General features: G+C 41.4%; 2 protein-coding genes across 2 annotated transcripts; both read left to right on the top strand.

Moving 5' to 3' along the window:
• The first annotated feature begins 307 nt into the window (after positions 1 to 307).
• LOC143178271 (podocan-like protein 1) lies at positions 308 to 3,223 on the top strand. The gene is made up of 6 exons (XM_076376812.1): positions 308 to 548; positions 690 to 961; positions 1,270 to 1,529; positions 1,803 to 2,097; positions 2,185 to 2,346; positions 2,814 to 3,223. Exons 1-6 carry the CDS (start codon positions 308 to 310, stop codon positions 3,138 to 3,140), a joined length of 1,557 nt encoding a protein of 518 aa, XP_076232927.1. The 3' UTR covers positions 3,141 to 3,223.
• A 4,663-nt stretch (positions 3,224 to 7,886) lies between these two features.
• Bsh (brain-specific homeobox) lies at positions 7,887 to 14,462 on the top strand. Its single transcript, XM_076377270.1, has 3 exons — positions 7,887 to 8,225; positions 9,168 to 9,420; positions 14,212 to 14,462. Exons 1-3 carry the CDS (start codon positions 7,887 to 7,889, stop codon positions 14,460 to 14,462), a joined length of 843 nt encoding a protein of 280 aa, XP_076233385.1.
• Positions 14,463 to 15,476: the final 1,014 nt, after the last annotated feature.

The following is a 15,476-nucleotide window of genomic DNA, read 5'->3' as shown; positions in this document are numbered from 1 at the left end:
CATTTTCTACTATGCAATCAACGACTCCAAAATACATTTAACTTATCTTCCAAAAATAACTATTTTTAACATACTAAAGCGTAACAAAACTTGTATTTTACCGTTTCCGAATATGTATTGTGTTTACTGATTTAAAGAGTCAAGTTAACTGCGTGGGAATTGTGTATCCGTTTACTGGGAACGGTGACTAACAGCGACTAGCAATATCTTATCACCATCAGCTTATCAGAGTTGGTCGGTATGATACAAGAAAACCGATTTCAGTGCTCAGTGTGAAGTTCCACAGTTGCTGATCTCACGCAGAAACATGGATTATCGGCTCTTACTTATTTTTATTTTCGCTTTCTCGTTGGTCAGGTGCGAAGACACCGCCAAAAACTCTACGAATGCGAATAGTGTACAGGCAGATACTCTAAATACCAAGAATGCTAATGGTACGAATAGCAAGCCTGACGATGAGAAAACTGCGGCAAGCAAAGACACCAAGGAAACGGACAAGCTTCCCGCAACCAAGCTTCCAAGCTTGTGCACTGTTTGCAACTGCACAGGTATTTTATACACATTTAAACTCATAGTACACATCGAATAGAATATTTTACAGAGTGGATAGAACTGAACATAGAATATTTTCCATGAATAAAATAATTATAATTATAGAAAAATTTGAAATTTAATCATTTTGATACTAGGAAGCGTTATAGACTGCGAAAATAGAAATCTGACTCATCATTTCGAGGATTCGCAATGGCCGAATATATCTATCAGCGTAATATCGTTCAAGGGAAATTTAATAACTACTGTCAAGCCTTTCCCACAGCTGGCGATTGAAAAAATAATTCTGCAAGGAAACAATATTTCGAAAATTGAGAATGGAGCCTTCAAGCAGTTGATCAATCTAACCGAGTTAGATTTGAGTCACAATCAGCTCACGAAGCAGAACTTGCAACCCCATGTGTTTGAGGTATCGTCGTCTGTGTATCGAAAATATGAAAGAAATATTTCTATCCTGCACTATCTGCCATTATTACGCCATAGTAACTTAATCTGCGCGTACACGATGATAATCCATGTAATCTCTGGTTGGTCGCAGTCCTTATCTTGAAACTTTAGTTTAGGAAGAAAATTTTCGTGATATAAAAAGAGAGAAAGTTGTTTACTTGACGTAGATTTTTTACAACTGAGTGGCAAAGTGTTTACTCTTTTGGAGTATTTTGAATACTAAGCAGACAAACGTTTTAATATATTTAAAAAAAAGTATTTGCATTTCAGGGCAGATTCTCGACAGCTCACTATGAACCACTGAGAAAGCTGAGAGTTTTGGATTTATCCTACAACAGCATTCACTCGTTCAATCAAGACTTATTCGAACATATACCGACCCTGAAAGTACTAAACCTATCCAGAAACTTATTCACACAAATTGATCTTCCCACCTCTATAGCAATTACTTCTATTGAAGAATTAGAGGAATTGGACTTGAGTTATTGCGGCCTAAAGGCACTACCAGACACTCAGTTTTATAGCACCAGGTGAGTAGTCCAGCTAGAAAATTGTCCACTGTTCTAGACTTCTCAATATCAGTTTTGCTTCACGTTGACACTCTGATATTACAGTATGAACTAGCAGATATTCACAGATATACTAACAAAAACCGATTCGATATACCTAAACAATACTGATAAGAAGTGCAGACATCACGCTAAGTCTATACGTACAGTCATCCATGTGAAACTAAAAATCGAGAGTTAATCTAAAATTTTCAGTCATAGTTAACTGATGTGCAAAATATTTTTACTGTGTAGGTCTCTTAAGAAGTTAGATTTGAGTGGCAATCAGTTCTCAGTCGCCCCAACAGCACTTGCAGAAGCAGCTTCCCTGGAATCTCTTTATCTTGACGAAAATCCTATTCAAGTTATTAATCACCTGTATGCATTTCCTACTATGCCGAAGTTGAAATTACTCAGCCTTTGCTGCATGCCTCATTTGACAATGATAGGACCAGGTGCCTTCTCAGGCTTGCAGGCACTTGAACATCTACATGTGCAGAACTGTCCCAAGCTAGAGTCAATTGACGAATATGCTCTCGCGAACCATGAGGTATTTTTTGTGCTCGAAAGGTGTTGAAATTAAAAAAGAATTAGTGATATTTTAAAATTTGCACTTAAAACGTTGTACTTGATCTAGAAAATGTCCGAGGGCCCTGTATGGCCACCATTGAAGATACTGGATTTATCGGATAACGCCCTGCGATATTTGCCTGCGCACTTCGTAGCTAGCTGGGACTCGCTCGAAGAATTGAATCTGATGCACAACAAATGGAGCTGCGATTGCGATAATCAATATCTGGTAAGTTCTGGCAATCACGAAATACAGGCGGGGTTATAGGTCGTATCGAACCGATCGATTCGATTTACGGGCGCTGGCAATTTGTGAATCCCTTTGGTCCTGAATTCTCTCTGTTCCAAACTGATGATACTGATATTGATCTGGAGCATGATCTTTTTGGGTGAAGTTCGGCAACCTTAATCAACACTACGAACTATTACTACACTGAGCAGAAACTATCGTCCATTTTTTAAACAGAAAATCAGCTTTTCATCATTATGACTAATTAATTTCTTAAACTTCCACTTGTCATTGATATTTCTTTATCTTATTTGCCATTTATTCGAGACGCTTTATGTTTCTGTTTCAACATAAAAAGATGAAGAATAACCTTCTACAGGGAAACTTTTTAAACCTTTTACAGAGTATTTTCCAATCGACTGAATATTCTTAAATTACCTACTTAAGCCATTTTGTGCGTCCCACAGGTGGGGGTGCTGCTACCACAGCATGGGCAGAAGTTAATGGGAGATAACATGAACATGCTCACCTGCGCGTCGCCGCCAGAGCACCAAGGAAAGAACTTGACATCGTTGTTCCATCGAAAGCTTCGTTGCTTGGACATTTATGGAGCGAAGCCAGAGAGGGACGCGACGATTCTCATTGGGATGTTGATCGGTTTGCTCCTCGCCATTCCCATCTGCCTCGTAGTCTTCATCCTCTGGCGTCGTGGCTACTGCTTCTGCGGCTCTCAAGGACCAGCGAGCTTCTCTCGCGCCTTCTACAAAAGGGCCTCCCCCGACGACGAGTTCTGATATCCCCATTATCGTTGGTTAAATCTAGTCGATAAAGAAAGAGAAAGCAGTTAGAGTTAGGGCTTTCAACTTTTTTACTTAAAGTCGCATAGAGTATTGTTAATTCATTATTTATATTAATCGTAAATCATACCTATGCATATGTATGTTACTATTTTCGTATTACTCACCTACAAACATGTACTTTTGTAACATAAAATTTCTCATTATACCAAACTCGCGGATTTTTCGTAACAACCAACCTTCCTAGTCCTATTTCTACTCATACCTAGAGTAGTATTAACTACAAAAAAAATAAGCTACAATTAAAAAATTATTCATTACTCATATTCCATATTTTGACCACCAGAACCAGAACGCTTCTCATTTATAATTAATTTAAATTAACTCAACACCTCCTGTTACGTATCTATTAATACCAAAAACAAAATTCGTAGACGTAGGCTTTAGAATACAGACAGAATATACAGATAGACAACTCTCCCCGAATGGAAAATCGTAACGTCGACCGGAACAAGTAGAAGATATCAAAATTCGCTCAGCCAGTCGATTATCAATCCGAAGGCTGCCAAGAAGCGCGCCCATTTTTCGTCTAACAAGCCTCCCATGGGTTTTGTTTAGCCCTTGGCTGTCGACAGAGGCGGTTTCTGGACCACTGTGGGGATGGTTTCGGCTGCGTTAAGCCTGCGGACGGGTTTTTGGCTTCGTCGCTCGACATCGGGGGCTGCTGGCGTGGATTGTGGACCACCGAGGGGGCTGACGGGACGGATGAATGGACACGCGTCGGTAACACAATTACCAGGACGTTAATTTACTCAATAATCGCGGAAGCAACTCCGTCTAAATGCCGGCACGCGCCTCTTCTCCCTTCCGCCGCCGCCGAGACACGGAGGCCCTCTAATAGAAGGGATGAATACGCCCGTCAGCGTCATGGATGATTGCGTCCATGTGCGTGCGTTTTGCTAAACAGGTCGGGGTGCAAAGCAGGTTTTCCGATAAGTTGCGCCACTCAGTGATCGTGTCGCTTTCTATGGGATTTATTGGCAATTTTGGGAAATTAATTCTTCGTGTCTGACCTGGGACTTATTCTACTGAATTTCTTGTGACTGACTTGGGACACATTCTACTGACTTTTTCGTGTCTGACCCAGGGCTTATTCTACTGAATCTCCTGTGTCTACATTACAGTTTGTTTTACTGGGTTTTTTGTGCCTGGCTTGGGGCTTATTCTACTAATTTTCTTTGAGTCTGACTTGGGACTTATTCTACTGAATTTCTTGTGCCTGTCTTATGACTTATTCTACTGACTTTTTGTGTCTGACTTGGGATTTATTCTACTGCTTTCGTTATGACTGGTCTGACTAATGCACGCCAGCAGTAGATTAAGTTCCAAGTTAGACATATTTTACACATATTTACATATTTAGGTTTGAAATTTGGGTCAGTACCTTACTGTATATCGTATAAAATAGAACGTCGTGTCATGTGCAGAATGATCTTAGAAATCTGTTGCTTACGCGTTAGAGGTTCACATCAAGCGATTATTATAGTCGATGCTACATTTTATTGCACGGTTGCATATTAAGGATAGTACAGGTTTGTGATTAATTGCGGCGTCCAGAGAGTTATACTGCGGTTCTGGCTTGTAACTGAGTTTAGGGAGATTCTTCTTTGCGATGGTATAACTGCACAAAGCTCAGCCAGTTAATATAGTACACAGAAAGCTAAATTGTAGACGAATCGCTTAGTATCGCGAAACGTTAATAATTCTACTTAACCTGTTAACCGGAGAATTAACTTTTGTTCAACTCGTTTCACAACGAAATATTTACAATTTACTCATTTCTTATATTCATAGTCAGTTACAACATCCTCCCGTTATAAGCTCATTCCTACACCTGCCAACGAGTCCTTCATTTAAGATCCCCCATAAGCCTCTCAAGAAATGATTTTACTTCACATCCATGCACCTTGCGCTCTATAAGCTCGACGCTCGAAGTAGCGAGCGTGCAGCGAGTGTAACCACTTCAATTGTTTCGAAGAACGAAACTCTCTATCTCAGAAAAATGAATAGCAACGAATTTGATCGAAAGCAACGAAACCTCTTTCCTCCTTTTTTTTCTTATCTCGTCAGTATTGATCCCTCGTCTGGCGTCGAAGCATATGAAAGCTCCTCGCAAGTCAATACATCTGTATCGAATCTTGAAAGGGTAGAGAATGCGGATCAGGAGGAGCAGGAGCACCGGATTAGATTACTTATCGGACGATGTATACAGCACGTTCAAAATGGCCGTGTGTTGGTGCACACGTCCGTGTGCCTTTATCCCTCTACGCTTCCCTCTAGGCTGTCTCTTGATCGACGAAGTTATTACGGCATCACGAAACCGTTTTCCTCGATGCCAACACAATTTTTTCTCCCTTGGAAATATCACGCTTCTGTACGCTCTAATTGCACCAGCGAATGACCCTCTACAAGACTCTTCAAGGATACCCTCCTCCGTCTTTTACCTCGCTGGTAGAGTGGGATAGATAATATGGGAAGATGTAACAGATAATACAGGCGTGATCTAGAGGGGTGGATGCAAAGAGATAGATGGGGGTAGAAGGGGAAGTATTGAGTGTTTTTGTTACAAGCTTATAGATCGACACCTGTGATTTTAGGTGAGTATCTATTTACTGCAGAGCTGGAGAAAATGGATGGTTGAGAAAGATAATTGTAAATGGACGTTATTTCTTCTGCAGTAGTAGTTACATGAAGAAACAGTATTCCAAACATATATACCTATATTAATAACTGATTTTGAAATGTAAATTGACACCAGGGCCAGATAAATTCAACTTTTTTAGACTCTTTAATTAGATCACTTGCATAATTACCAACACATGGATTCCTCGAAGACGTAAATAAAATCCTACCATCCCACATACAAACCGAAATAAATATTTCATAAATATCCCAAGCTAACAAATTCCATCGCACATTTTCCCCAAACATCTAAACATCGAAATACCATCACCCAGGTCTGTCCCACTCCTCACTACCCCCAAAAAAGATATCGTCGTCACGTCAGCGGTGACCCAGCAGTTCAAAGGAATAATCAAAATCGCAAAGCGTGCTCTCTCGCTAGCGCCTTTCATATCGAACCTCCATCCACTCCCACACCAGAATCCCGTCTGCCCATAAGCGTCCACTTCTCCTATCGCCTCCCCAAACCCTGTAAAACCTGCGAACGCGATCACCCCTTTAGCCCTCCTCAAAAACGCCCAGTCCATAGGTAACGAACGACACAAAGAAATGCCAGCGAATCGTTACACCTGCGCCGCGAAGGAGGCGAGAAAGGAACACAATTTAAGCGGTGGAGGGTAAGCCACCCTCAGAAGTGTACGGCGTTATCGTGCAGTCAATGGTGAATGCGCAACAACACCAGCCAGGGGGTGCACAGGGAAGAGGTGATCCTCCGTCCCTTTCGATCCCCCTCCACCGACCCACCCCCACGTCGCTCGAAAGTGAGCAGGGGCGACGCGGCAAGGGTGAGTGTCGCGAGGCCCTGTCGAGCGTGTCCATGGAAACGACGGGCGAGGCGCCGCCCCGAGGGTGCCGACGGGCCAACCGTTGCGACGACGAGCGTCGCGACGCCGACCAATACCGACGGGAGTCGAGGCCTCAGCATCCGGTCCGTCGGCTCACTCTCCTTGGCCCGCCAGAAGGGGCGAGGGTGGAGATGATCGCGGGGGGTTGAGGATCGTCTTGAATCGCGCACCGATACTCCCTAAACGTCGCCGAACGACGCGCTGCCCGCTCTCGCCTTTGCCCGCGTACCTGCTCTCGCTCTTGTCCGCCTTTCCGCCGCGATTTAATCCAATTAGAATTTTCCGAGATCCGCGGCTTCGCGCGTCCACCCCCTACCGCCATCGCGCCGATATCTTTGTCAACGGGCCGTAAAGGGGAGAAACAGATCCCGCGGAAAGGAGGACTCGCGTGCACGATGGGGATCGACGTTTCGGTCCAGGATTGGTGATAAGATTTTCGACGGACGTGGACGATTCGTGGGTGAACTGGACCGACTGTTCGACTGACGTTTCTTGGGTTCACTGTTTTGATGGTGCTCGGTGAGGAGGGACTGTGCAAGGGCCTGCGGAGGATCGAGATCTTGAGGGATTTGTTCAGGTTGAGGGGTAGAATGAGTGACGAGTGAGGGTGAAGTCAGTAGATCGGAGTAAGAGTTCTCGTTTAGAGTTTGTTAATGATTGAGAGGGTTAGGGATTTATGAGTGGGGGTAGTTAAGTTACTGCTAATTCAAAGTCAATTCTGGGAGGCTTAGAGGTGTAGAATTACTGAAATGCTACGATAACTGCTTAAACCACGCATCTATGAGGAACTAACAAAACTACAGGACTAATACAACTGAAGGAGTAATCTTCTCGAAGACCTGATCAGCAGTCTGATCAATCTACTAATCTAATCAATCTACTTAAATAGAACCTCAGCATAGTTTTATACAAACCTCCCAAACACTGGAAAATTATCCCCTGCATTCTAAATCCCTCAAAGAAGCCAGAGACCACCTACACACTGAGTGACCATAGTGCATCAGAGGAACCTCGTGTATTTCAGCTTCCTGAAGGCAGAACAAAGCCATGTGTCTGATTAGTCAGAAACCAGTGACAGAGTCAAAGTGATTAAAGAGGAGTTAATATGTAACGAGTTTGGAGTGTCGAGAGTCGAGGTTGAGAGAGATTCTGCAAGATGCAGTCGACTTGCCAGCAACAGCCGGCTCAGCCAGGTCAGAATGCAACGTCTGCCAACAGGACATCGTTCCTGATCGAGGATATTCTGAGCCGAGGCTCGGCCCCGCCGCACTCTCATCATCAGTTGCATCACCAGCATTTGACGTCTAATCACGGGGTGCAGCATCAGCAGTACCAGCAATTTGCCAGCTTACTGCCTGGTTATCCTTCGGCTCCGCCTACCGCGGCCTTCTTTTTGGGACCACTTTTCGGTAACACTGCGATGGGGGTTGGAGTGGTGCCGGGGGTTAGTGAACTTGCGGCCTTGAAGCATTGCCGACGACGGAAAGCGCGAACAGTGAGTGAAGATTTTTCTTGGTAGCTTTGCCAGAGGATTTTGGGCTCTTTACGCGTGGCCATGTGTCTGTGATTGTATAGCAAAACGATTTGAGGTATTCAGTTGCTTTGGAGAGTATTCTTAAATACTGAATCCATCTTGGACAGTAACTCTAGTTACTTGTTGTCTGTTGCTAGTTTAGTTACAGATAATGAATAGAGTATCTGAAAGTACTCTTGAGAACGATTCACGATTGTTTTACTGTCAAGTGGATACTTTCCCATAGATGTGTTTCTACATTTGAGATACTGATGTTCAGAGTTTTAAATTTTGATACTGTATCATGAACCTACGTCTAGTTGTATGCCCATTTGTTAAAGAGAAGGTTCTTTAATTTTTGATATGGTTCTTTCAAAAATACAAATTCTTCAAATAACAACTTAGAACAATTATTATTTTTTGTCTTAAATAGCTTCCAGAGTTTCATTGAAAATTCTGCTATGGCGAGGAACGAGTTAATAAAATCTAGTATGTTTCTGCATTTAAAAATTAAACGATATTTAAATGGAATTACTCAGAAGATAAATTTTTAATTTTATATGACCAAGTGTTACGTGACCTATAGAAGCTAGAGTTTTGTATTTTATATTTTAATAAAATCTAATATTTTCAGAACTAAAGAGTTTTTATTTACTTATTTAGTTCCAGGCTCTGTAGAATTCATTACAAAAGCGTAAGATTAAAACTACATGAATTGAATTGAGTTAATCTAGGGATTTTAATCAAACTGTATTAGTCCACTTGAATTCCACATGTAGATCTCGAGAAAAAGTGACCATTAAGTGATTACTATGTTAGCATATTAGACTCTAATCTTATCTAACATATTAAACATTTTACGTTTGGTCTAAAAAGTATAAGGAAAGCAACGAGTTAATAGATCATTCCTTTAACCGTATTTAGGTGTTCAGCGATCAACAATTAGCGGGTTTGGAGGCCAGATTCGAGGTGCAGAGGTACCTCAGCACGCCAGAAAGGGTCGAGCTTGCGGCGGCTCTTCACCTCTCTGAGACCCAAGTGAAAACGTGGTTCCAGAACCGACGGATGAAGCACAAGAAACAATTGAGAAAATTGAGCACCAGCGCGGGGAGCAATGGCAATCAGAATTCCAATCAACAGTGCACGGGTCAATCTGTGTCTGTCACGTCACCCGCTGGTGAGTCAAACATTCTTTTTTTCTCAATTCTCTCTACCACGCACTCTCGTTGTTATAAATATTTGCAAAAGATTTCTGAAATATATTATATTGCTATCAAAGAATATTTTACTAGAAACTCTTAAAATCTTTTCAAGCATTATCTTTTATACAAAGAAAACTACTTATTTTGAAGAATTTTATTCTTTAGAATATTATTCTTTTTAACTTATTATGATAATACTACTATGGTTTCATTAATGGAGCTTTCTTCGACTAATACTTAGTACATGATTAGTACTCCTACCTTTCTCTGACTAATAGTTTTCGCTATTTCTTTACCTCTGACACAAAGGAGCAAATAATTAATGCAAAAATTGGTCTCAAAATAATTTCTCTCGTTCCTTAAAAACTCCTCTCTTGCATATCCATCTATTTAATTACAATTAGATACATCTTCTTCAAAATAAATAAATTTCATTCTTATATCAACGACGCCATTAATACTTCACACTACCCTTTACATTATTATCGATCAACTGATCCTAAATAATGTAACTTCGCTAAATGCACTGTAAACTCAATATCCAAAGTGTTAAAGAAACGAAGCCCACCATTATAGGCTACCAAAACATTCGTCCTCATTCCAAAATTTCTTCGCCAAAATGATTAATAACAACTTTCGTTCGAGTTCGAAAAAGGAAGCTTTCCCAAATTCAAAATCGCTATGGGAGAGTCGCGAAACACGGCTGATCGTAATTCCCGAGGAAGTCGATGGTCGCTAAAGCGGAAGTTAGCCTCCTGTTATAAACTCGATGATGCTTAAAATTTTCACGCGTCGCCTGGGGGTAATGCGAGCGTTTAATTGCGATTGCAGAACCTATGCAATTTCGTATCACCGTCACAATGCGTAATCACCGCTAAACACGTGTATCGACTTTTCGATAAACAACGCGACGCGCACGGCCGCGAGTCGCTCGCGTTCCTCTGCGTCAATTAGCCTCGGATTAATGACGACGGATACGTCCCACATAATCAGTTGCTCGTAAATCGTGCTTTGTAATTCCGGAGGAGGAAAAATGGGCGCGCGTCGCGACGCGTAATAACGAAAACGTTGATCAATCGTGGAAAATTATGATGGAAAATCGCAATGGTGGATCGCGGAGGGGGGAGACGATCGATGGATCGGGATTGTCCCGAGGCAATTGTGGCGTTTATGCGTTAAACGAACGGGTGATCATATTTTATGCAAACGATACTTTAACCACTGGTCGTTGGCGAAGTTAGTGTTCTTAGGACCAGAAACTGGAAAAAGTCTTCCAATTGGAGCATTCTTTTGTGATTATTGAGGCTACGTTTATATTATATAAACGGAAAAAAATAATATAGCGTATGAAAAAATAGAATTTAGTAAATATTAGAGTATTGGAGAAATTGAATATTTGAAAATTTGAATGTTTGCATTTAAAATTTAAAAAGCAGGTGATATTATCAGAAACACAATCATCAACATAATAAATTTTTATGTTTTAAACAATCATTAACAATAAATTATTCTTATCACAAATGAATATCTAACGCAAACACACCAAACAGATTTTCGAACGAAACTGAGCAGAAAAATATATCATCAGAGCCTTATCAAATAATCGTTACGGTATCTACAACACCCACAATCAGAAATACCAGTTGAAATCTCCGAATTGCATCACCAAATCTTTCGACTAAGCCTGAATGATGAAACGGCTCGCGTTGGAACATAACGAGGGACCGTGACAATGATCGAACAATTTCCATCGCAAAAACGAACGTTGATCCCCGAACGAGCGTAAATTATTTTCAATTTCGCCCGCGGATAATCGCTATCTAAAGTAGCGTGAACGCGTGGGCGTGCACGCGCGCGCGCATAGCGAAAGTAATAATCGCGGAAAGTAGATCGCGGCTTGTATGTCGCAATTAAATCGTTATTAGTATAAACTTCGTAATTGCGATTATCAATTAGCCATTCGAGCGCGGGTAGCGTCGGAATTTCTGGTGTACGTCAAATAGTTCCCTGTTATCATGGCTAATGGACCATATAATGCAACCAAAATTCGGCTGACAATAAATTACGCAACTTTAGTTAACTAACCCCAGACCGTAACCGTGGCTACCAGCAACTATTAATGATTAACTACCCGTTGCACGGATAATGATCGCTCATCTCTGCAGTTTCTCGCGGCACGTGCTCTTTTACCATCTGCTCTCTTATCAGTCGTCTCTGAGACTTTGGATCGATCAGTTATTAAAGAAAGAGATAACGCTTGTATGACTGGAGCAGTTAAAAAAGCGATATGCACTTTTTCGTGAACATTGTAACCAAGTAACGACAAGAACATGTAAAATGTACTAAGTGAAATTCTGTAATATAGTTTTGGCTACGAATTTCATCTCAGACGATTGTATAAGGTTTACAAATATCAACGAGGATAATATTTAATTATTAGTTAGTGTAAATAAGAAAGTCCAAGTGTTCTATGCATTTCTAATAATGTGAAAGTGTCTAAATGGTTATGCAGAGTAGTATACCTACACAGCATTCTTTTCTCCCTTCTTTTAAAATAGAAGTATCTATAATAGTATATATATTTATTTGGATTTATTAAAAGTAGACATAGGTCGATAATTGATATTTCAATTCGTGAAATACTGTCCTTAATTTTTTTAACTTCCTTTATTTTTAATGGCATGAAACAGTCGACGTTATAATCGATTCCAAGCGACTCGGTTTAATGGCAGAAAGTGTCTGTTAATGGACGTGGTCGCAAGGACTGCGTCAATATTGAGTTTAAGTATCAATAAACAGCGTTCAAGAAAGATTAATCTCGTTATGCGCGTAAAGCAGAGATAGAACAATAATTGGTTATAACAGTGCCATTTTGTAGGCGTACAAATGCGCGTTATAAAATGACACGATCGACGTGTGCATATTGCACTGAATGGTACGTTTACGACCGATTGAATGGAGCCTCGTAGCACTACATGACTGAGTCGATTAAACGTTAATGTGATGTTTATAGGCAAGCATGTTATTTGGTTTTGGTTGATTTTCTATGGCGCATCATTCGTCGGCTTTGAGTTCATTTGTCGTGAAAAGGAGCAAAAACGAATTTTAGTATCGTAAAAAATTACATACAGAGATAATATATTAGGATATTTTATGACATATGAAGACAAAAGACAAAGTGTTTTTTTCATGGAGTCATACAAAGCATTGTTCGAAACAAACTTTTTTAATAAATTGTACTATTATAAAACATAATTCCACAGGCATACACTGACCGAGACTGCATACTGCATTTGTAAAAAATTTACTCAGATGATTCTACTAACAACTGCTCCACGAGCCAGACCTGCATCTGTGAAAAAAAATCAACGATCCCCATATGAGAATTTCCATGACTCCAACTGTCCAACCTTTTTCATACGACTAATGTTCGAACCGAGGAAAAAGATGGACAAAACCATAATCGACGTATTTTTCGGTCCACGCGACTAGTGCACATAGATTTCCTAAATGATCGTCAGAATCAGAGCCCCTTGGGGCCACGATCTCCAGTCATCCCCGAGTCGCGGCACATCTACTCGTAACCTTTGCCAAGCTCCCCGTCTCGGTAGCCAAGATGGCTTCGTTCAGTAGGAAGAGCTAACGAAGTTTGCAGACATCTCCTTGGCAGCGGAGAAGAAGGGGGTTGTAAGGGGTGGAAAGCACGTAGAAGATGAGACCGCCTCGTCGTCTAGAGACTCGAACGGATACCGTCTAAGGAACCCAAGGAGAGTTACGGCACCCCTCGATGCCTCTCCCTCCCCTCACCATCGCCCCCTTCTGTCCCCACCTACCCTTTCGTCCCCAAGTCTCGCGCGACCCCCATCTTACCTCCTGCCTTCTTGATTCGGTCTTCCAGGAAATTAGTCAATTATCGGCTAAGTGCTCGGCCAGACCTACATTCACGATTGCTCGCCACTGAGGTCCGCGAAGGACCTTACTTGTATACCGACATATATTTCTGACCTAATTTAATCGGCAGATTTTCTGGCCGCTCGAAAAGGACACTTGCGATGAAATTTGCGTTCACAGTTGCATTAATCGGTTGCTAGTTCACGTGGGTCTGATGGGGTGGGAGAATCTGGTTGGTGGGGGTTGGAAAGGGTTGCAGGGTGGTGGATGGTAGTTAATAAAAATGTGGGATGTTTGTTTCAGTGATGTTATTAATAATCTAGTTGAATTTAAAGAAGTTAAAGATTGTAAATTTCTACTTCCACTGATAGAATGAAGTTTAAATTGAATTTTGTTGGAAGTTACGTAAAAGATAATTTTAGTAGTTAATGGATTTTAATATTAAAGAGATTTCGAAAAGTTAAATTCTGAAAGTTATTTCTCTGTGCTTATGTGATATATTTCATTTTAGAGGGGAAGACTTTTCTACTGGAGTTTTTATTCGGAATTTTCAGCCACGAATTAAAACATTCTTCTTTTATTCTTCTACGTCTTCTGAATTATGAAGATATAATCTTGTAATTGTAATTGTACAACAAATTATTTGGCAGATTTTGTGACGAAGACTCCACACTCTTTTATAAACATGAGTAAACAAGCTGTGATAGTTTCAAGTAGATCAGGACTGTCTTAGTCAGACGCGGGTACAACCTTCATTCGCTATTAACTTTCAAGCTTTCTTATATTCAGTAAAATGTAATCAAAATCACTATTCTTAACAGTAAAAGACTCTCCCCTATCGAACTTGTTAACAAGCTTAGGCCAAATGTTCACAGAACGACCAGTGGATTTCTCTCTGAGCGGCGGCCGCGAGTCCCGAGCCAGCAGCGACGCTGCGGTGGACTCCGACGACGACGAGATCGACGTCCTCGGCGACGAGACGCCGTCGCCGACGCGAACAGGCAACATCCACGTCTCCAGACGAGGCGGTTCCCCGACGAGTTTTCACCCGATCACGCACCCCCATTCGGTCAGCTTGCCCCATCAGCCGCAACACGGACAGACGATTCAACGCCAGCATCGCTGAAATGAAGCGATCGAGGCGCGTTGCTCTTTGAGGGATGACGCGGTCAGCTTGATCCTAGGTCGCATCCAAGCTTGCAAATGAGGAATGCAAAAAGGGAATACCTCCAGGAGTCTGGAGGAAGGGGCGTAACACTTTGGAATGGCAGCTGAAGAGGGTTGTTGAAGGTGGAAGAAGAAGCTGGACTTTAGGACTTAGATATGAAGAGATTCGAAAGGAAGCAAGTTTAAGTCTGAGAAGTAATGAGATGTGAGAGGATCTCTTGGCCTAGGAGACTTGGAGGATCGATTCTGAGAGCAAGGATTGGCGAATGGCAGTGATAATTCGTGCAATTAGAGAACAGTTCTTCCCCTTATAGACAGAGGATACTTGATCCACAATCGATTGGTATTTTGTCGAAGAGAGGTATTCCTAGAGGGCTTGGATAGCGTTGTTTAATGAAACGATTTGATTGACGTGGAAGGATGTTGTTGAAGGATTGGCAGTGACGAGGACTGACTCGAGAAGTACTGTGACTCCCAGGGTACTTAACTTCTAGTAAGTGGAATGTATCGCAGACAGTGTTGCACGTGTAAAGGAAAATAGAATAAGCAGAAACGTGTTTCTTTCTTTCCTGTAATTACTGAGGAATTAGTGATTGTGATTGGACCAATTGTGATGAAGTTGTAAAGAAAACGATGATGTAAAATACAAGAGCGTAGGGAAAATAATGTAGAAAGTGTAAACGTGTAAATGACTCCGCTCATCGATCTCTCGCGACACTTTTTATAGCAGAAAATTCCGTAACAAAGCTAGTCGGTTTCGTGTCACTTTTTATAGCGAAGTAGAAAGTTAGCTTGTGGTTCAAGTTGGGATTAAAATGTCACGATGTAACGCCGTGTATTCTTTTTTTCCCCTCTTTAATCGCATCTTCCCAGCGTTTCACGATAAGGAGAGTATTTATAATCGTTTTAAAGGATCAGGACGACATTTTTTGTGATTACGCTCAAACCATTTTGAATATCGATGAGAGAGTAA

The sequence above is a fragment of the Calliopsis andreniformis genome, chromosome 1 (assembly GCF_051401765.1).
Source record: "Calliopsis andreniformis isolate RMS-2024a chromosome 1, iyCalAndr_principal, whole genome shotgun sequence".
Lineage (NCBI taxonomy): Eukaryota > Metazoa > Arthropoda > Insecta > Hymenoptera > Andrenidae > Calliopsis > Calliopsis andreniformis.
The sequence above is the reverse complement of the archived record's forward strand: the minus strand, read 5'-3'. Positions and strand labels throughout refer to the sequence as shown.